Raw genomic sequence first — 22,425 nt, 5'->3', positions numbered from 1 at the left:
CAAGACATGGAATGAAATTTTGGAAGGATAAATGGTGTGGTGATGAGGCCCTCAGTGTCACCTTTCCCATTCTCTTTAAGGATAAATGGTGTGCTGATGAGGCCCTCAGTGTCATCTTTCCCAATCTCTTTGCAGTGTCTAAGAAGAAGGAAATGTGGTTGAAGGATTGAATATCTCGTGGGGAAGTCAGCATATTTTGGGATTTGCAGTTTAGAAGAATTTTTTTAACAGGGAGCTCGATAGGGTAGCTCAGTTTTTGGAGGTTGTGGATGAGCAGTTCATTAGATGCTCGGGGGCATACAAGAGAGTTTAGATTTAGTGCACTTCAAGGGTCTTCTGTGTCAGATCATTCTATCATCGACTCTCATCTTGCTCGACTTCCCTGCTGACAGCTAAAGTGTGGTGCATCCCGACACCCCCAAGGGTGCGCGCTTTTGGTTGGACGGCTGCCCTAGACAAAATTTTAATAGTCAACCACCTGTGAAGCCGCCAAATGTTGATAGTAGACCACTGTGCTTCTTGTATAGAAGCCGGTGAAATAGTGGATCACTTGCTCCTACACTGCAAGATTGCTCGAGAAGTCTGGAGTAGAATTTTAATTCGGTTTGGCATTTCTTGGGTATTCCCAGCTCACTTGGATCTTTTGTTGGATACTTGGTCGTTTGCCCCATGGAAGAAGAGAGGTGACATGTTATGGAATGTGGTATTGTTAGCGATGAGTTGGACCCTGTGGAAAGAAAGAAATGCTAGAATCTTCATGGGTGTTGCAAAATGTCCTTATTTCATTTTCACTAAGGTGATTGCTTTGACGATATCCTGGGTCAAGGTTCTTCCCTCATTTAGATTTGTTTCTACATACGACCTTTGGCACGGTTTGCTTTATTGGCTGAACAAAGAAGGCTTGATTCAGAAAATCAAATGAAACGTTTGAAATTTCTATTCGACGTGTTTAGGCGGCGCTTGGATAGAGCAAAGCAAGTGATCCAAAGTTGGTCTCCTCCCCCTCCAGGTTTCCTCAAGCTAAATTTTGATGCATCGAGCCTGGGAAACCCTGGTCTTTTAGGGTGGACGGCCTTCTTAGAGATGCAGAGGGTGCTACGCTGTGGGCCTTCTCGGGACTTTTGGGATTGCAGACTCTAATGAAGCGGAGGTCAGATCGGTTCTCCTGGGTATCAAGTTGATTGAGGAGCCTGACTTGACGAGGGTGATAGTGGAGGGAGACTTCCTCAATGTAATTAGATGGTTAAAAGGTACTGTTGCCCCCCTTGGAGATTTGCGAGGTGGTTTGACGAGATCATGGACCGAGTAGGGGAATCATGAGTATCTTTCCATCACGTGAAAATATCGGTAAATTCGAATGTGGATAGATTGGTCAAGGGGTAGCGAGAAGGGCGGTAGCACTTTTTGACTTTCTTTCCTCATGATAGATGTTTGTATTTCTTTAGCCTGTGATTTCCTCTTTGCTTTCTTCCTTTTCTTTATAGCTGACCTCCTCAGCCGTCTTTCTTATTATGATTCATTACCATTCAAAAAATAGGTTTCAGGTTTCGTTTTCTGAACGTGTTTTGGTCGTGAAGGAAATTGAAACATGTCGGTTTCGGATGGAAATTCCTGTGGAAATTCTGTAAAATCATGAAACCATATGGAAACATATGAAAATGGTGGACATATAATATGGAGCTCAAGAAATGCTAGCTATAACTTCTTCTGTTTATTATGTATTATTGTTATAGAATTTTGCATATGGGTAACCAGCTAGCTAATTTTTATGAAATTCACATAATTGTTTCTGAGGTTTGCTTTTCTTTTCTGCTCAGCGTATACCGCTTGATTTTCTACAAGGTGAAAAATTCCGAGAGGCTGCCGATGGCTATATTAGGCCGCTATTAACCAAGGTGATGTTCATTGTTCTTAGCTAAAACACTATTCTAAGTGATTATACATTAGTGTAAAGATCATAATGCATGCATTACACTATCGTTTTTATTCATTTCATGTTGTTACTCTAGCTTCTTATTTCTGTCACTGATTTCGGAGATGAAGAAGAAATTCTTCTACAAATATCTTGCGAAACTAACATAATTTTCTCATCTTCCTGTGCATGTAGGGAGTTCCGTCATTATTCTCTGATCTCAGTCCTCTGTATGATCTTCCTGACAAGGTTAGTGAGTGTACTTTATTTCACTCTTTGGTGATTTATGGAGTTTAGATTAGATTCATCTTTTGAAGAACTCTAGCATACATGTAGTTGTTTGGATGGAATAGTTACTACTTGTGTATTTTTTAATGTTGTATATCTAAACAGGCAGACATTCTAGAACAATTGATTCTTCAGCTGAAAGATTCAATTTGTACCACTGGAGGATTTCCTGGGAGGTAAATGAGGGATTTGTAACTTTTCAGATCTTGCACAATGTTGAAAGTCATGGACTTGTTTATCTGGGCTATACTGTTTATGCAATTATATTAACATTTTCGCCATAATTTGGTACTATTGATTCTTTTCATTCGAAACATGCTGTAGTATGAGTTTTCTTTTGTGGCGTATATGGACACATGTTTACAAATTAACATTTATGAAGTTTTTGTGTCTGTACATGAGGCCATGTGCTTGTTTGTTTGCCTTTGAATGTGTTTGCATGTATTCTGGTGAGTTTGTTCACCTCCTTGCACATTTGTGCTGATATACACCAATAATCTGTGCTTATATGGCTATGCATGTGTAGGTTTGTATTCTTGCATTCATATGTATAATAAGATTTTGGTGTATTGGTTTCTGAATAGGCATGTGTATGCTTATATGCTTATACTTAGGCATTTCATCAAATTATATCAATGAAAGGACTGCAAGCGTGATAGTGCTGCTGGCGGAGTAGTTTAAGAAGTCAGTTTCTATTTTTATTTATTAACTGAAATTGCAATTTATGCTGACAGTAACACACTGTTCTGTGATATAAACCTGTCCTTATACATCATATGTTCCCTCATTGTTGAAGTAGTATATTTGATTTAAATTTTCCAATATCTCCACCTATACTTTTCTACTTTATTCTCTTTCGTTTGATTCAATAAATAAAGGCCTGGACAAATAGAAGGATTCTTTTCTACTGCACAATGCCCCCCCCCCCCCCCCCCCCGCGCGGCTAACCCACCACGCGAATCCAAATTCCGTTTCTACGTGTCCTATCTTTTCTCCACCCTTTCCACTATCAGATCCCATTCCATCTTTTGCGGCCTTCCCATGCTCAATGGGAGGCCTAAGTACTTCGTCAAAAACTTATCCACAGTACGTGATCCAAGGAGGCCTTGCAAATCCCTCAACCTCCTGAGCAGGGAGATGAATTCTGAGGATCCTTGATTTGCCAAAGTTTTAACCTCTTACCAATCCCCATCTCTTAACACCTAAGGATAGCTTTTAGCTTTAGTACCTTACCTACCCCGAGAACATTGAACCCTAGGGTGCCATTAGCAAATTGAAGTTGGGAGACCTCTAACTGTTGGTTGCCTACTCTGAAGCCTTCGATCAGCCTGTGGTTTTTTCCTTTTCGATCATCTTACTCAGGGGTCCCCGCTACTATCAAGAACAAGAAGGGGGAGAGTGGGTCGCCCTGCCTAAGACCTCTAGATGACTTCAAGAAACCATTTGGTGACCCATTGACCAAGATTGAGAACCAAGCCAAAATTACACATCTCAACATTCAAGCACACCACGTACTCCCAAAGTCCATTCTCCTTAAAGAGTTAATTCAAACAATCCTATTCCACTCGGTCATAAGCTTTTTCCTATCCAATTTGCATATGATGCCCCTATCTCCATGTTTGAAGTAGCAGTTGACTACCTCATTAGAAATCAAAACACTGTTTAGATTCTAGAATTTGTCTTACCTAGACGAAGGCTGATTGATTGCTAGAGATGACCGTAGGTAACACTTTCTTCAACCATTCTGCCAGTTATGCCAGTTAGTTAGTAGCTTATATGAGCAACCAACAAGGCTAATTGGTGGAAAATCTGCTACACTTACTGTTCCTGTCACCTTTGGAGTGAGCACAATGAAGGTTGCCTCAATTCCTTTGTCTAACTCTAGGCCTTTATAGACATTCCTGAAAGTACTTAATGAGATCATCTTTACTGTAATCCCAACAATTTCGGAAGAATGCCAAACAAAAGCCATCCTGTCCAGGTGCTCTATCTCCGCCTAAGGCATAGAGACTCACTCTTACGTGTTCTTCATCAAATGGTTTCTCTAGGGAAGCTGCCACTTTTCTCTAGCCTCCTAAAGGGCACACCTACAAGTTTGGGTCTAGTATCTTTTTCTGATGAGTATAGGCTCAAATTAAATTCTACAATATTCTTCAATATAGTTTCTTTCTCCACACTGAGCTCTCTATTAATATGCAGTTTTGTTACTGTCACCTCATTTAACAAACCTCCAAGTCTCTCTTCCATCTTAGAGATTTCAAACCATGCCAACTCAAATCAGAATGGAATATGACCCATGACTGCAGTCTGGGTCCTCTAGGATCTAGGGGAGAAGAAGGCAATGGTCCGAGAATGTGTTAGGCAAGGCCACCTGGCAAACACCAGGAAAAAGGGAAAGCTAGTCAGGGCAGATAAGATGAGGACTCTGTCAATCCGGCTCTGATTAGAACTTCTCGACCAAGTATACTAAGCCACCTATTCCTGGCATTTTTCTGCTTATGAAATCCAAAAATGCCCTCATACAGTGTCTCGCTCTGCTGCACTCCGCTCTTTCCTCAACCAGTCTTGTCACATTGAAGTCACCCCGTTATGCACAATGGGAAGAGGCCGCCTATTCCTGGCATTATCCAACTCCTCCCACAACAACCTCCGATCGGCTCTTAGTATTGGCCTATAAACACCCGTGAAAGTCCATAAGAAACTGTCTGAAGTCTTCTTCACAACTATCTATACTGAGTACCTCCCGATAGAGTTATGCATAATCCCTGGTAACTAGGACCCCTGCAGCGGTTTTTCCAACTGCATTGATTGTCACAAAGTCTCAGCTGGACCGGCATCCCAACTCCTTTATTACTTCTTTGCTCATATTGTTCAACTTAGTTTCTTGAATACATACGAGTTCAGATTATTTTTTAATATTAACTGCTTCACTTGGGTCATTTTGTCGAGGCTTCCCAAACCCCTTAGATTCCAAACCGGGATCCTCATGTTGATCCGAAGGCTATTTAATATTTTTTTATTTATGAAAAAACTATTTAAACATTTTGCAAATCTTTCTTGAGAAAGGGAGACCAAAATATTATATATGGACAGAAATTAATTTCAGCCACTTGAGTTATACATTAATCAGTAATAACGTTTGCCAGTCCATACTTATGTTCCAATGCATCTTTAGTGCTACTGCCATTATCTTATATTATAACTACTGCAAAAATGTCTAAAGCGACTATGATGGAGTGGTCCTGCATAAAACTGAGTAGCAATAAAAGCAAATACGAACCCATATTTCCTTGTTAATATCTTCCCCAGATAGCCTACGTCAATCACAATGGTAGCTAAGCTAAGTACATTAAGAGAATTCCTTTAAAAGGCCACATATTTTTAATACATTTTGGTGAAGCCAATTGTAGGGAACTCTTTTGGCATGGATGTGGGCACGAGATAAGAGTTGGTTATTGCCCCCCTATGTAACTCATTCTTTTTAGTTTTTCCTTTTCCTTCAATAAATTTTTTTTTGCCAATGATCGAATAGAAACAAGCTACTTCGTCCAATCGAGTTGGTTATAATTATATTTAAGGTAATTAATATTTTCTCGTTCAAGTTCTGTTGAGTGCTGTATCAAAGTTTCCTCTTTTGAGGTAGACGTCTGGTGCTTAAGTGATACTTGTCTTAGAATGACTTCCTAAGTGGATGTGAATCAACTGTGCTATATTTTTGAGCCATGATGTACACTTTATAACAATAGACTGAACTTTTATTCCTTTGAGAATCATGCATTCTTTTCACTTGTTTTGGCTAACTGTACATGGTATTTGATGGTTGGTTATTTGTGATATGCAGTTTTTGATGGTGAAGTGCCATATTCTTTTTGCTAACATGTACATGTATTCATTTGAGTTACAGTGCAACGAAAGAGCCTCCTTCAACGCTTATGTGGACTTTGTTTTTGTTGGCCCAGGTTCTGGCTTAAGCATCTTGGTTTATTTATTTTTTATTTTCTTTAGTTGTATCTCTTTTAATGACATTGCTTACGGAGTTTATCTTGATGCAGCATTATGATAGAAGAGGGCAGTATGATCTAGGCCTTGTTAAAATTGATGAAGCTATTGAGCATACTCCTACTGTGATTGATCTTTACTCTGTGAAGGTTTGTTTATGACATCTACCTATACGTGATGTGCCTCTTTGAAGTGCTATGATATTTAGATTTGTCCATAACATTGTTAATAACTATATTACTGATAACTTGTTTAGGGAAATTGACATGTTTTTCTAATTCTTTTGGCAGTAAAAGATACTTTCCTATTGTGATTGGTTTTCATTTTCAAGCTTGTGAGTTTTGGTATATTTATTGCTTGTCCTTAAAAGGAGCTAATATTTGGCATATTTATTTGGTTCACTTCCCACATATTTTTTTTGAATGGTAGATGGATTAAAACAAAAACAGGGAGACTGAGAGTGTCTCAAAACAACAAAAGTTACAATCTACAACTGTAAAAACAACAAAAGGAGAACAAGAAGGAAACAAGAAATCAGGGTCCTGTAAAATGTCAGAATGCAAGACATCTTCACAACTTGAACAAATGCCCAAAAAAGGGTAGTGGGATTGACAATACCAAAACTCGCTAAAGAATTGCTCTAAAACACGAAACTCTCCCTGAAATAATTTTAAATTTGACCTACCTGGATTTCCTTCTCTTACAAGATTTGCAAGGTTTTTTTTTATTCCAAATATGTCAACATGCTACTTTTGGGGTGGTCCACCATGAATTCTTCTGGTGTCTGCAAAAGACCTTTTTAACCATCCCGAGAACGGTTGACCATTGACTCCGAATCATACATATGAACATAGATTCCATTATGTTGATCTACGTCTCCAAATCTGCAGTCCATGATTTGGGGATAGCACCTCAAGAAACCATCATATTGATCGAGGTGCTATGATGCTCTGTTTTGATTGGGACTGGCAATTTCCATACGTGGTGGTGGGATAGTCAACCGGATTAACCGCCCGAATCATACACACGTGTCATGTGTACTGAGGTCAGGTGTTGGTGGGGTGGGGCCTATGATCTGTTTTGATTGGGATTGGCAATTTCCATATGTGGTGGTGGGATAGTCAACCGGATTAACCTACCTAATCATACACACGTGTCATGTGTACTGAGGTCGGGTGTTGGCAGGGTGGGGCAGTGGTGAGAGTGGCAGTACCAAAACTCGGTAATGAATACCCTAAAACTTGAAACTCTTGTTGAAATATCTCTGATTGCTAATTTTGAATGAGACCTACAAGAATCTAATCATGTGCCATGAGCTATCCTCATTGCCTGGCCAATAAAGCTTCATGTGGGGATCTGCTGTTTATTACTACGTTGCTCATAGGAGCTTTCTCATCTTTCTTTTTACTTGGCTGAAATTGGCTTTTGCTGTCTATTCATCCTATATTGGTGGATCCGTTTTGATTTTGCTCAATATTGAATCAGTGGTGTGCATCTTTCAATCAGAGATGAGATTGAAATATTTGTTCTGATACCTTATCCAAATGCGCATTTAAGTTATTTGTAAGTAAATGCTTTCATAGAGAATTATACAATCATGAACGTCAGAAAATTAATGGCTAACTTTTTCGAATGTAGAAAGCTCTACATGAACTGTGATATTTCATTTTTGTCATAAAATTTTCATTACCTTTCTGTTTGGTTTTTTATTTTCCTTTCTGCTCCATTGTGACCTGGTGGTCACGGGTTCAAGTCACGGAAACAGCCTCTCTGCAAAGCAGGGGTTAGGCTGCGTACATCTACCCTCCCCAGACCCTGCAGTGGCGGGAGCCTCGTGCACTGGGCCACCCCTTATTTGAGATTATAGAATGGCTTATTATTATTATTATTATTATTATTTTTGCTTGTCAATGCATATTCACACTTTATCAAGTTCAAAATAATTCAAAATAAATAAATAAATAAAAATTCATACTTTATTAAGTTCATACTTTATGCTGTTGTTTTGGCATGTTGCTGACACATGTCCTCTTAATCACAGGGCAGAATATTGAAACACGCAGGTGACTTGGCAGCAGCTGCTGCGATGGCAGATGAAGCTAGGTCAATGGATCTTGCAGATCGCTTCATAAATAGTGAATGTGTTAAGCGGATGCTTCAGGCTGATCAGGTATATAGACTGTTGGATTTTTCATTTTTCTCTTCTTTTTCTTCACGTGAATATGCTATTTAAATCAAAATTGTTTTCTGCAAGTATTCTCATGTTTAGTCTCTCTCTCTCTCTCTCTCTCTCTCTCTCTCTCTCTCTCTCTCTCTCTCTGTTTATAACGTCGCCATTTTGTTGGGAAATACTTGTATTGTCGAAGCGAATTTCTTGTAACTCTTCTGTTTTTGAAAGGTGGGATTAGCGGAGAAGACAGCTGTCTTATTCACAAAGGATGGGGACCAGCACAATAACCTGCATGATATGCAATGCATGTGGTGTGTCCTCGTTACCTTTTTGGTCACTGAGTTATGTACAAATGGTATTGTGATTCCTCTTTCTAATTCTTCTGGTTTTCTCATCCTTTCATTCTGAGAAGGTATGAACTTGCATCTGGTGAAAGTTACTTTCGACAAGGTGATCTGGGCCGGGCTTTGAAAAAATTCTTGGCTGTTGAGAAGCACTATGCAGATATGACGGAGGATCAATTCGACTTCCACTCTTATTGCTTAAGGAAAATGACTTTGCGTGCCTATGTTGAAATGCTAAAATTTCAAGATCGCTTACATTCACATGCGTACTTTCATAAGGCAGCAGCTGGAGCTATCAGGTAAAATCTTTTGTTCTTGCAATGCCAGTGACTAATGCGATATTTGATTGATTAAGTTCATGTCTGAGATTTCTTGCTTAATCAAAACATCCATTTTTTTTTTTTTGAATGATATCAAAACATTTATTTTCATTATCATTTTTCAGATCCTGTGATTAAATTTCATCCTACCAGAAATGTTTATAACTTTATATGATTAAGCTTAATTCTTTTACTTGTGGATCAATAATGTATCTTTATGGAGTTCAAATCCTTTTTCTTCGAAGAAAGTTAATTTTTATGAAAAAAGAAAGCTGCCACTGAGATGGTCAAAACAAGGAAACACAAAAGAGAAAGAAACAAGAGGCGCCAACGCGCTACAATAGGGATAAAATCAAGCAGGTGGAAAATAAAAAATCTCTAAACGAGCTCTGTCCACCCTAGAACTAGTCCAGTGGTCTGCCTTGCTATTGGCCGATCTCCCGAATCTCCTCAATTAGGCCCGCAAACCTCTAAGGATGAGGGCTTCTCCTCTCTAGATAAGTCACTATTAATTATCCTGATTCCTTGCAACACTGCTTTAACTTGTACTTTGTTAGAATCCTCGATCTCAATCGGACCTCAGAAGGACCATCTAGTGGCTCCATCATCGTCCCTAGAGTCCTCCAACCCCGACCAAGCCAGGATTACCAAGGCTCGATCTATCGAAGTTCAATTTTATCCAACCCCCACCAAGCTAGGATTACCAAGGCTTGATCTATCGAAGTTCAATTTTACCATACCAGGGTCTGGTGGGTTCCCGGTGTTTTGTTTTGTTTTTTTGTTTTTTTGTTTTTTTTTTGGGGGGGTATTATGTTTAAATAATTTGCCTTTTTAAAAATTTCTCATCATGCGATCTTCTCATTGTTTTATAAGTAACTGTATCACCTTCCAATCAAAATTTAAGGCCCTCGCTGTTGTGTATATCTCCTTGGACTACATCTAGTGAGTGACTGTGCATGTCTCTTTACTTGTCTCTATTGATTCTTTTCTAGGTCGGTCTTGGGTGCTGCTTTGCAGGGGGAACCTTATTTCCGAGTTTTAGTTAGTGATTGCAATCCACAGATCCTTGTTGAAAGACAATTTTCCCCACCATTCTTCAAAATAGTCACGATACTGGGCCTTTCTTCTGATAATGTTCCATCTTTGATGGAATAATTTATTTTATCTCCTGTTATCAGGTGTTATCTATTTTATCTCCAGTTATCAGGTGTTCTCTATCGAGTTTGAGTCCACCCTTCATAGCCATAAAGGTGACCACTAGGGTTGCTAATGATTTAGGCCTTGTTTTCTCTGGACTCTTTTTTTTGACGTGCTACTTCATTGTTCACTTGTTGGAGAAATTATTATTTCCTTCATTCTTTAGAGCAGTTCTGTTTGTTAACTGTATTCCTTTGGGATTTTCTATGCTATATCTAAACATTAGAAATCATCCAGTTCCGACTTGTATTCGTTATGACTTCATATGATATTTTGTGGTGCAGATGCTATATAAGGTTATATGATTCTCCTTCCAAATCAACAACTGAAGAAGATGAAGAGATGTCTAGACTGCCACCATCTCAGAAAAAAAAACTGAGACAAAAACAGAGAAAGGCAGAAGCTCGTGCGAAGAAAGTATATCTTACTTTACTTTCTGCAGTTTTCTTAATTACCTTTCTACGTTCATTGTTTATGTTATGACGTATTGCATTTTCCTAGGAGGCTGAAGACAAAAATGAGGAAGAATCTAGTGCTGGTATATCCAAAACTGGCAAGCGTCAACATGCCAAACCAGTTGATTTAGATCCTCATGGGGAGAAATTGTTGCAGGTGCATTTTAGATCTTCTTGTTGCTGAAGCAAGGATTTTAAATTTCCGGTTTTGGTGTCGGTTTCAGCCACAACCAAAACCAAATTTCGGCCGAAATTATAAAAAAATGTAAAAAAAGTAAACAAATGACGGTAATTTCGGCCAAAATTCAGACTGACACCGAATCTATGTACTTTTGCGAAATCTGAAATTTTGGGATTTCGGCCGAAATTTTAAATTATTTGCTGAAGTCCATATTTTACTTCTTAAGTGATTAATGTGGCTGATGTTATTGAGATTACTACTCAAAGGAGCCGTCAAGGGCATTGGAATAAGTGATAGCTTGTTTTGTGGCGTTGAATGCATTGGTGCAGGTTGAAGATCCATTAGCAGAAGGTACGAAGTACTTGAAGCTGCTTCAAAAGAACTCCTCAGAGTGCTTGGAAACACATTTACTTTCGTTTGAATTAAATATGAGAAAGCAGAGGATTTTACTTGCCTTGCAGGTAATTTAATGGAAGGTTCTTTAAATGGGAAATTGAATGAAGCAGACTAAATGTCCACAATGGACTGATTAGTTATATTTCATTGTTAACTGACACCCTGCGCCACTAGTGTGATTAGAAATGGCAATTTTGGCCACTCTTTGTAAGGAGTGTTTGGCAATTTTGGGGATGAATAGCGTAGAAAGATATGGCAATTTGGTGTTTAGAGAAGCGATTAGAAATTTGTGTGGCTGTATGGAATTTCTTACCATTACTAAAATGCGAAGGTTCACATCTTGTTCAAGTTGCTCAAGATGGCCCAATCAACAATGTGGACTATATCCACCTAGTGGATGACATGTTGGATTGCCGATGACCCAAAATCATGATCGAACCATCCTAGCCATCTGATAGATTTTTTTTTTGCTGTTAGATCATTGATAATTTTCCTACCCATCGTCCATTTTTAAGCTCCTACCGTTGACAATCCAGACCGATGGTCGTCCAAATGGGTGTTAGGATTTGATCGTGTAATTGTATGATGAAAGCATTTTTTTTTTTTGAAAAGTGATGCCATCCTTTTGTTACTTTGTAAGGCTAGTTGAACTCCGAATCACCGCTTACCTTTTTTCTTTTCCTCAGGCTTTGAAGCAGTTGCTTAAACTGGATGGAGATAACCCTGATTCCCATCGCTCCTTGGTATGTCATCTCATCCAACAGCGATTGTAAAATAGAACTGCCCGTCTTTTATTTTGTTTTGATGTTTTCCTTTTCAGTATTTGTTGTCTCTAACAGACATTATGAATTGTCTTGGTAAAAGATATTATGTCATATTGGTTTTACATTCAAATTTTTCTGGGACTAAACAAATTCATCTTTCTCATCACCTCGTCTTTTTTGCAGATAAGATTCTTTCATAAAGTGAGTAGTTTCACTACTCCTGTGACTGATTCAGAGAAACTCGTTTGGAGTGTCTTAGAAGCAGAGCGGTCTAGTCTGAGGTAGTCATGGCACGGCTACTTCTCGGTTACTGTTTAGCATAATCCTGAGCATTCTAGAATTCTTCAAATGCATTCCACTTTTTTTTTTTTTTTTTTGTAGCCAATTGCACGAGAAGTCTCTAATTGAAGCAAACAAATCTTTTCTTGAGAAACACAAAGGTTTGTATCTTCCCGAACTCATGCATACATTCATTTATCGTGTAGATCCTGATTCTTTCAGATTATGACAACCGATTGCAGCCCTAAACCTTTTATTGGGCTCAAATTTAAATGTAATTTTGAGTCCGATAATAGGTTTAGGGCTGACAATCGGTTGTCATAATCTGAAAGGATCAGGTCCTTAGTGTCCTGGGGGTGCCGACTACTGACTCTGGTTTGATGGATTGTGAAGATTCCTTGATGCATAGAGCCGCAGTTGCAGAAATGCTATATGTTCTGGAACCTGGAAAGAAGCCTGAAGCAATCAAGCTGATTGAAGACTCAACTAACAACCTTGTGTCAATGTAATACTTTCTCAAGAGACCTTCTATAAAGACACGTGCTAGGGTTCTTCCTAGCAGCCCCTGTTTGCACGTTTAAAATTCTACATTAATAACTCAAGTTTCTGTACTTTAGACGCTCGGTACCATAGAAAAAAACTATAAATATTGTGAACAAAATACTGTTGTATTTTCAATCAGATAACAAACATACCCCTACTTTAGTGTGTCAATATCATGGTTTTAAATTTCCCTAAACGACCGAAATGTTTCCATTTCCATCTCCACAGAAACAAAATCTACATGATTTTCTTTTATGTATTTCCATGAAATTCGACCGAAATTCCCAAAATTTTGCTGAAATTCCTGAAATTTGACTTAAATGATCGGAAGGACCAAAAAAATGGAAAAATATTATTTTCATTTCCTTTCATTTCATAAATGTAGAGAATGACACTTGGTAGGCAACATCATTGAACTGCACAACAAAGTAACCGTGTCTTATGCATGGGGCGTCGTATCGGCATGGGACCAATAATACTTCGTAACTCTATGTTGTATTGACATAGCGTTGTGGTCTTTAGAAGGGAGACTGGTCATTATACTTTCTTATTCTTTATTACAGTTTGCTTCCTTATTGACTTTAATGTTCCAAACATGTGTGAAAACACATCATTAGGTGTTCGATGTGACTAAGCCATTATGGATGGCTTTCTTCCTCATGTGATGGTTCCTAAGTATGTATTTGTTTTTTTTTTTTTTTTAACATTTCCCAAAGTTTCATCTTAAAATTTCGTTATTTGTACCTGGTTTTTAAAAGATTAAAAATATTTCACCATGTGCAAATGTTTCCATACGTTTGGGATGAACCTGACATAAACGTGTCTTTGGGTCATTGTCCTTTTCTTAATTGGTTGAAATGTATTATTTCTTTGACATCTATTTTCTGTAAAAGAAAATTTAATGTGATCCATGTTTGTTGTACAAACCAGAAAGGGCGCGTTGGGACCAGTCAAGGAATGGAAACTTAATGACTGTATTGCAGTCCATAAACTTCTTGGAACTGTGCTCGTTGATCCAAATGCTGCTTCTCGTAAGTACCACCTCAAGACATTTGCAATTTGTAGCAACCAATTCACTGCTTTCCACTTTAACCTTTTACAGCCCAAGTATCAATTATCCTATTATAACAAGGGATCGATTTGTGTTGACTGTCTTGGTCACCTGTTTCTTCTTTAATGAAAACCTTGCTACCATCCCAAAAAAATAAATAAAAATAAAAATAAAATAGGGGATCGATTTGTGCATGTATTAGCAATGTACTGGTGTGGTCTTTTTGGAAGATACTATTTCTTTTCTTTCCTTCAGGAACCATTTGGATGTAGGATAAAAATTTGTATGGAAAAAATTCTATAGAAAAATTCCATGGAAAAAATAGTCCATCAAAATAAAATTCAGGTTCAGATGGCTTGAAATTTTCTTCCTAGAAAACAGGGAAAGTTTATTTTTTATTCTGGAAAAGAATTTGCACAAAAATGAGTTGACCAAATGCTGGGAAATTCATTTTGGGCACTGACATCCACAGTACCATATTTTGATAATGGCACTGCTCGCTTTGTTTTACACTTTTTAATTAGCTTTCCATGCCTGTTACAATGCTCATGATGCTATCAACATCCAATCAGAAAAGTATAAAACAAAGTTATCAAAATATGGTAGCAAGGGTAACAGTCCACTTCATTTTCCAGGGATATATTGTTCCAATAAACTTCTACCACAATGTATGAACTGAAACAAATGGCATAAAACGCAAAATAAAAAAGAAATAAGAATCTTCATTATTCAAATAAGGTTGGCGGATCTCAGAATGCATTCATGCTTGCTTGCCTTTCTTATGCACATACTTGCCTGTATTTTACCTGTAACTTGTTCATATGTTATGTTCTCTGTTTTTTTTTCTCTATTCAAGGGCTCAACATTGAACTTCTAAATGCCAAAATCGTAGGAATAACCATTGTACTATGTTCTTAATATTTCTTGATCTGTTTTTCTCTCTTTCTGTTTTGCTTTTCAGGATGGAAAGCGCGTTGTGCGGCATATTTTCCTTTTTCGACATACTTTGAAGGTCTATGCAGCTCAGCTATCTCTGGTTCTGTCAATCACAAGATATGTAACGCGCTTGAAAATGGGGGCATGAACCATCAAGAGGCTAAATCTGGGGTTTCACCCCTGAATGGGAACATAGAAACATTTAAGGACCTCACCATCTAATCATATGCATTCTTTCTTCACCCAACTGCTTAGCAGGAAATGAGTTTATTCAAAAGATACAGACACAGAAGAGTTGCAAATATCAATGGTGGTGGACTTGGGAACACAAAATGCTGTTTTAAGGCTTCCAAAGGAACAGGTTCAAGCTCTCTGCAAGATTTTGTCACCACAATACAGTAAGGAATTTTCTGTTGCTTTGGGGCTGTAATTTAACTTGTGGCTGTCTCTTCCATGTTAGGAAACGTATTCTATTCCAAATGTGTATAATTATTTTGTGTTATGAAAATTGTCGCTGGCACATGCGGTCTACGAACCACCATTCAATCACAATGTGAGAACTGCCGCCGCATCTCTGGAGCTGGCCCGGTGCGTCATTTCTACTCCGCCTTTCTTTTTCCAACAACATCCATTCGTTCTCTGTGTACACTACCAAGTATGGAAAAATTTTGGCATGAAAATTACTTTGTATCCTTTGATTTTGCAGTAGTACTTTATGTGATATCTTGCCTTAACTGTGAGAAAGTAGTAGAAAATAATGGGTTTCCTTTTCTTACTCTCTCTTTTTATGAGTATCAATGGGAAAGCGATGTACTGATAAGCAGCGTTGGACTAGAACATTGTGGATCACCACATGATGCTCAACAAGATCCATGGCATCTCTCGTGAGAGGGGAGCACATGTTATTTTTTCATGAGATGTATTTTTTCGTGATTTTAATGAGATGATATTTTAATCATTTTAGATAAGGATAGTTTTGTCATTTTATATGAGATATAGGAATTTATATCATTTTTTCTTGAAATATGGGCATTTTGATCATTTTCCGCCGGAGTTTTTTCGTCATTTTAATGAGATGATATTTTAATCATTTTACACAAGGATAGTTTTGTCATTTTATATGTTGTAGGGATTTATATCATTTTTTTCTTGAAATATGGGCATTTTGATCATTTTCTGTAGGAGTGTTTTGGTCATTTTCTACGAGATGGGTGTAATTTGGTTATTTTTCCTAAGATGGTTTTTTTTTTTTTTTTTTTCCCTTTCGATACGGGTATTTTTGTTGGTTTTCATGAGATATGGTTATTTTGGTCATTTTGATGAGATAAGAATTTTCAGGTGTGTATTTTGATTATTTTCATGAGTTATGGGTGCTTTTGTCATTTTCCAAGAGATAAGGGTATTTTGGTAATTTTGGGTAGGGTATTTTGATTATTTGTTGAAAGGGATATTTTGGGGTTGATTTGTGAGATGTCGATGTTTTGGTTAATTCATGAGGTATGGATAGTTTTGTCTTTTTCACGAGGGAGGGATACTTTTGTCATTTGTCATTTGTCATTTTTCATTTGTCATTTGTCTATTAGGCCTTTGCTATGGATTGGTCGTACTTTAAAATCCATTCAACCAACTATTCAAACCCCCTAATTTTTTACCCTAAATTAATGGATAGGTGCTTTGATTTCCAGCCGTCCATTTAGTCCGATACAAATCAGTCGGATGATCATCTACATCTCCAACCTCGGACCCAGATGCCCTATCGTCTTGATCCCACATGCCAGCCCACGGCCCGCCTATCAAATTAACTGTACAATCGACCGTCTATCACAACTTAATTCTTCAAAACAAATGTAGTTAAAAAAAACAGCCAATCTTAATATCAAGGAAAAGAAAACAGAGAGGGCATGAGTGATGAGAGAGTAAGAAAAGGGTGAAAACAAGGAAAAGAAAAGCTCTAAACAAACTAATTTTCCCTCCTGCTTTTTAGTCATTTCTTACCATCTCATCACTCCTGCTATCTCAAATCTCTTCATCTCCCACTCTCCGTAGCCCTCTTTCTCCACCGGATATACAAACGTTGCTATGTTTTTATAAGATGCGTGACGTATCTTGTCGTGTAGTATTTAAAGAGTTCTCAAAAAGCTTTTATAAGCCTTCTAAATACTAAATGGTAAGATGCTTTCGTGCATCTTATAAAAAGAGTGGAGTGTTGAAATCAGTTCCCTAAACTAAAATTTCATGTAAAAAAAATAAAAAATTCATGGCTACCAAACGTGGCATAAAGGAAAAGGAATTTCTCTCATTACAGCCCCGTTTGAGATAGATAAGGAAAGCTAGAGGGGCAACCAATCCTTCCAGGTCCCTCCCAAAAATGATATTTAGAACCCCCTTGTTTCGATAATAAACCCTATTAAGCCATGTGCCAACTGAAGAGGGGCGCGTGAATTGGTTTTTCAAAAACTTTGCTCTTTTAAAATGATTCAATTAGACTAAGAACAAATAGTAAGTTAAGAACTTGGAAGAATAACAATTAAAAGCACAAGAAAGACAAAATAGAAAGTGGGAGAAGGGTACCAATAATTTTTTGTAGTGGTTCTGTCCAAACCCGGACCTACATCCACTCCACCAATACAAGCTTACACCAAAGTAGGATCTCGGTGGCTTCACTAAACCTGGTCTTCTTATGGGTAAAACCAAACCGTTACAAGCTTATACCATGCTCCTTCCCGAGGTGACTCCATACCTGTATACTCATCCCAAGCATTATGCCCAAGCTTGTCTTCCAAGGGTCATCCGGGTGCCCTCCACCGTACACAATGAGAAATAAACAAAGCCTTCACAAAATACAAGAAGAAAAGCTCTCACAAGAATGACAAAAAGATTTAGAATTGTGATCCTGCACTAATCCCTCAAATAATCACCAAGTAGAGGCACAAGGATATTAAGCACACTAAAATATGTCAAAATAAGTTCCGAGAGCGTTTCTTAAGGTTTCCTTTAAATAGGCAAGGGAGCCCAAAACTAGGCGTTATTGGGCTCCCGACAGCTAATACAGAGGCTACCGGCGGAGCTCCATGTTAGCCGTTAGGCTTTTTTTATTTTTATTTTTATTTTGGACAAGTCTTGCCCACGGAGATTAATGGGAGCCTGCGGAACTCTGTGGAATCCCATGGAGGCCCATCTAAGAAATTATGGATTGTGCAGTTTACTTAGAAAATTCATATCTCTCTCATTTCTTATTGGAAATTGATGTTCTTATACTATATGGAAATCTTAGGGAGTATACTTTTTATTAAAAATAATTTCAAAATTATTTAAAAACTCCCTAGATCCATTTTCCATAAGAAAATGGCCAATGTTCAACTAAGCAAGTGCAAATTTGGCCTTTTTCCTTTTTTATCTTTTCTCATGGCCTTGGGCTTTTGGTCCTCCTTATTTCTTAGACATATTTAAATTATTTAAGTGTCTTTTGAGTCCCTTTAAGTTGGTTTTCATGACGGGTTAGATTTATACAATCTAATTACACAAAGACTTGACTTTTGATCTTTAAGATCATTCTTCTTCTTCTTCTCCTCTTCATGGATCTCCAACTTCTCTTTGGCTTCCATGATCCTCAACTTGCTCCATGCCATTGATCCATGCTCTCCATGCCATTGATCCATGCTCCTTGGTTTAGTTCCTTAGATAAAATCTTTAAGTTAAACACAAACACATTAGTACACTAAAATTACACAAGAAATCAACTTGTGTTTGGAATCATCAAAACAAGACTAAAAGATTGCCAAGGGTTGAACTAATAGGCTTACAATCTCCCCCCGTTTTGATAATGTCTTTTATTATTAAAACAACCGTCAAAGAAAAAAGAAAAGACAAGCTAAGTTTGTGCAATTATTAAAACATGCTAGTGCAAATTCAGTTATGAGGTGAATCTTCCCTCTTGCAGGAGAGAAGAGTCACCTCAGATTCATTAAATGAATGAGACAAAATCTGCTCAAAAGCGAGCACGTGTAGATGCTCTCTCCTGAAAAAGTGAGCCATAAAATGGCTTTCCGCAAAATTGCCTAGCAAATCCCATCTCTCTCTCTCTCTCTCACACACACACACGCACACACATTGGTGCTGTGCATTTTGGTAGTGTAAGCAATTGTGCAAAAGCGCTTTTGCAGCGCCTCTTTTACAAGAGAGAAGTGCCACCTCATGTGAATTAAATAAATAAGTCAAATTGAGCTACTAGGTGGCTCAAACTCACAACAAAGAAGAGATGCAAAATGACTTAGTGAAAAAATTGCCTAGACAAGGTAGGTGGTGACGGAACCAATAACCCAACTTATAACCATATAACTTGTTGTCGACAAATTCTTGATAAACTTTTTTTGCAGTTATGGGTAAAACAAAGTAGGCAGGGACAAAAGTGCTATCCTCTCCCTTCAAAAAGGGAAGAACCCCTCCCCCCTCTTACGTGCACAACAACACTTAGACTAAGCCTTCACACCCCAACTTTGTGAGAATTTTATTTCGTCTCTTCTTCTTCTTCCCCCCCTTTTATTATCGTTGAAATTTGTACTACACAAGAAGAAACAACTTTGAGAACTTTAGGCCTTTTGACCACCACTCTGAGAATTTGAGTCTTTCTCTTCTGTCTTCTTCTACTTTCTTTTGTTATGTTTGACATTTGCAACAAAGATGAAGAAACAAATCCTTGATTATACTTTGGTTCCTATGGGTCTCACTCTAATGCTGGCTTACCATGTATTGCTCTCGTACTATGTGATCAAGTATCCAAGAAAAACTGTTATGGGTAACAATGCCAAAAATAGGCAATTATGGGTCAGAAGTATGATGAAGGTCAGTTATCTCTTTGTATTATATGTTGGTCCTTTTGGTTTTAGATTTTGAGAATCGATTTTGGTTCCAAAACTGATTATTTGACCCAAAATTAAACAAAACTTTTAGTCAAATAATCAATTTTTTGACTAGAAATCATTTCTCAGAATCCAACATGAACCGGGTCTTATGTCTCGATCTATTTCATGTAAATTCATTCCTATGCTCCTCGTATGATGTAGTAAGGGTGCAAAAATAAAAATCACGTAGGTTTCGCAAACCTTTTGGATATCTTTTTATTCTATAATCTTCGCCTATAGTGAAACCTCTTTGATTGCCTCCCGCCTAGACATAGTCATACTATATTACGTAAAATGGGCATAAAATAAATTCTCGTTTGTGTTTTCCAACTTTTTTCTTTAGGCTCCGTTTCTTTGATGTAAAATGGGCGAAAAAAATTTTTACTCCCACTTTTCAGTTTAAAAATGGGTATTGTGAAACAACCAATTACTCCAAAAGCCTAAGCAGAGCTGGTATTATTTAACTATTTATACTTCAACACTCCCCTTCACGTGCAACTCCTCTATTTTTTTTGGGTTGGCCTTACACGTGTGTTTTTAATATGAAGGAGTTGTTGGGTTTTGAACTCAAGACCTGCCGTGAGGCAATAGCTCTGATACCAAGTGAAACAAAATAGAGTTGGTGTTATTTAATCATTTATGCTTAAAATTTGTTTTAAGCGATTTTACTTAATTTTTTTGGGGCACTTTTCTTCATTTCAATGGATTCTCTTTTGTGTTGGTTGTTACAGGACATGGACAAGAACGGGATTCTAGCAGTACAAACTCTGAGAAACAACATAATGGCATCAACCCTGTTGGCATCAACGGCTATAATGCTAAGTTCATTGATCGTGGTTCTGATGACGAACGGCGGTCATGACATTGGACGGTTTAGATTGGTTTTGGGGGACACTAGCGAGCTCGGATTTTCGATCAAGTACTTGTCCATCTTGGTGTGCTTCTTGGTAGCTTTTCTTATGAACGTGCAATCTGTTGCGTCTTATAGCCATGCAAGCATCCTAATTAACGTGCCATTAAAGAGTAAATCAGGACCCAATGAGTATGTGGTGAGGGCTGTGGATAGAGGGAGTTATTTCTCGTCATGTGGAATGATTTCCTTGTACTTGTCTTTCCCTTTATTTTTGTGGATCTTTGGTCCCATACCCATGTTTATTTGTTGCTTTGTCATGGTTTTCTTGCTCTATTTTTTTGACTTTTCTGTTGATCGTGATGTTGATTGGGATGAGTAGGAAGAAGAGGAATTGTACTAATTTCTATGTATTTATTTATGTAAAATCAGAGCTATGTATCTTTGGTCATTACACCTTGCATCCACATGGGTTCCTCTCATTTGAAATCCCCAAATAAGAAATAAAAATGAAAGATTAATCATGGGTTCCTACCCAAGAGATGTCAAAAAAAAGAAAAAAAGAAAGGTTTTTCTTGTTCCCGTATAATTCTCATATATATATATATATGAGGAATAAGATTGTACGCTCGACCGTACCATGGGTCCCACATTTTTGGTGAGCATCTAAACCATTCATTTGCAAGGCCCCATCATAGATAGGGTGCATACCAAAAATCAGCTTCATAGGATCATCCTAACCCATCCATTTGTGGAGGCCAAAATGGACAGACAGTGTTTGTCCACAAATCTGCCCATATATATGAATGCAAATTCATTTTTATTTTTTCCCTCTCCAATCAATCCTTTAGGCCATTTTTGGCTGCCACAATTTTTCCCCCATGGAATTGTAGTTTATCAAATGGAGAGAGAGGGTGGGAGATGTAGAGAGTAGAGAGGACATGAGTGAGAAAAGGCTGAAAAATAAGGAAAAGAAAAACTCCAATCAAAATATAATTTATCTTCTCCTTACTTTTTAGCCATTTCTTATCATGTCCTTTGTCGTGCCATCTCAAGTCTCTTCGTCTTTGTCTCCAACCCTCGCTAATCCTCTCTCACCATTTGATAGGGCTGGCAATTAGACCTGTGAAAACGGTCCGCCCCGCCCCGTGCGTGGCGGAGATTCCCGATTTAAGCGGAGACGGGATTAAAAAATTCCCCCGGAGCTGGGATGGGGATGGCTTTGGCCCCGCCCCTAAATTCCCCAGAGCCATTTCTTTATCATGTCCTTTGTCTATAAACTTACATAAACATCTTTGGATTCTTTTCTAATAATTGTTTGATTAGATTAAAAAAAAGTAGAAATCATATAATATATATATGTAAAATAGAATCCTGAACGACGTGGGTGCGCCACATGGCATCCCTCCTCAAAAAATGTAAAACTCTTGCTATAAGGTGATATATTTGGATTGTAGAAAAAATCTCACCGTTTTTAGCAAAATTCTTTCTATTACTCAATATCCCAGGTATATTAGCAAAATTGTTTCTATTTATTGGAGAAAAAAATCTCCACCATGTCCCATGATTTTAGCAAATTGTTTCTGTTTTTCAATATCCTACGCATATTGGCAAAATTTTAGTGAATTATTTATTTTTTGCCATGTGCATCGAACGGGCTGTCTGTGGGGAACTATTTCCTGTAGTGTGCGGGGCGGGGACAGGTTTCCCCGCCATCCCCGAAGCGGGGACGACGGGGGATTTCCCTTGAGGCGGGCACGGGGAAGGCAACATCCGGCCCTGCCCTGTTGCCATCCCTAGCACTTGATAAACTAAAATTTCCATAGAAAAATAATTCAT

The 22,425-nt window shown here is 38.0% G+C and overlaps 2 protein-coding genes across 2 annotated transcripts in view; both read left to right on the top strand.

The window, feature by feature from the left end:
* The window catches only part of LOC143847182 (N-terminal acetyltransferase A complex auxiliary subunit NAA15-like), a 29,069-nt gene extending 13,459 nt beyond the window's left edge, over positions 1-15,610 (top strand). The window contains exons 10-26 of the mRNA XM_077355920.1: positions 1,818-1,895; positions 2,108-2,161; positions 2,306-2,376; positions 6,105-6,159; positions 6,253-6,348; positions 8,241-8,369; positions 8,598-8,680; positions 8,782-9,012; positions 10,515-10,647; positions 10,732-10,842; positions 11,196-11,327; positions 11,949-12,005; positions 12,210-12,307; positions 12,408-12,466; positions 12,699-12,810; positions 13,779-13,879; positions 14,861-15,610. Coding sequence (XP_077212035.1) covers positions 1,818-1,895; positions 2,108-2,161; positions 2,306-2,376; positions 6,105-6,159; positions 6,253-6,348; positions 8,241-8,369; positions 8,598-8,680; positions 8,782-9,012; positions 10,515-10,647; positions 10,732-10,842; positions 11,196-11,327; positions 11,949-12,005; positions 12,210-12,307; positions 12,408-12,466; positions 12,699-12,810; positions 13,779-13,879; positions 14,861-15,057 — 1,797 coding nt within the window. The 3' untranslated portion in view covers positions 15,058-15,610. The remainder of the gene's footprint in view (positions 1-1,817; positions 1,896-2,107; positions 2,162-2,305; positions 2,377-6,104; positions 6,160-6,252; positions 6,349-8,240; positions 8,370-8,597; positions 8,681-8,781; positions 9,013-10,514; positions 10,648-10,731; positions 10,843-11,195; positions 11,328-11,948; positions 12,006-12,209; positions 12,308-12,407; positions 12,467-12,698; positions 12,811-13,778; positions 13,880-14,860) is intronic.
* Positions 15,611-19,479: 3,869 nt separating this feature from the next.
* Positions 19,480-21,014, top strand: LOC143859725 (uncharacterized). The gene is made up of 2 exons (XM_077370380.1): positions 19,480-19,677; positions 20,468-21,014. The coding sequence occupies exons 1-2, from the start codon at positions 19,516-19,518 to the stop codon at positions 20,966-20,968; spliced, it is 663 nt and encodes a 220-aa protein (XP_077226495.1). The 5' UTR covers positions 19,480-19,515; the 3' UTR covers positions 20,969-21,014.
* Positions 21,015-22,425: the final 1,411 nt, after the last annotated feature.

This window comes from Tasmannia lanceolata, unplaced genomic scaffold (assembly GCF_043159265.1).
Source record: "Tasmannia lanceolata isolate RefF3 unplaced genomic scaffold, GAP_Taslan_0.1 ptg000003l, whole genome shotgun sequence".
Classification (NCBI taxonomy): Eukaryota; Viridiplantae; Streptophyta; class Magnoliopsida; order Canellales; family Winteraceae; genus Tasmannia; species Tasmannia lanceolata.
This window is presented reverse-complemented; position numbering and strand designations above follow the sequence as displayed.

What these genes read in the sequence shown, in the direction of transcription:
- LOC143859725 (XM_077370380.1), top strand. Translation starts at nt 19,516, where the DNA reads ATGAAGAAACAAATCCTTGATTATACTTTGGTTCCTATGGGTCTCACT. An exon ending in GGGTCAGAAGTATGATGAAG is followed by an intron (nt 19,678 to 20,467) that starts GTCAGTTATCTC and finishes TGGTTGTTACAG; the next exon opens with GACATGGACAAGAACGGGAT.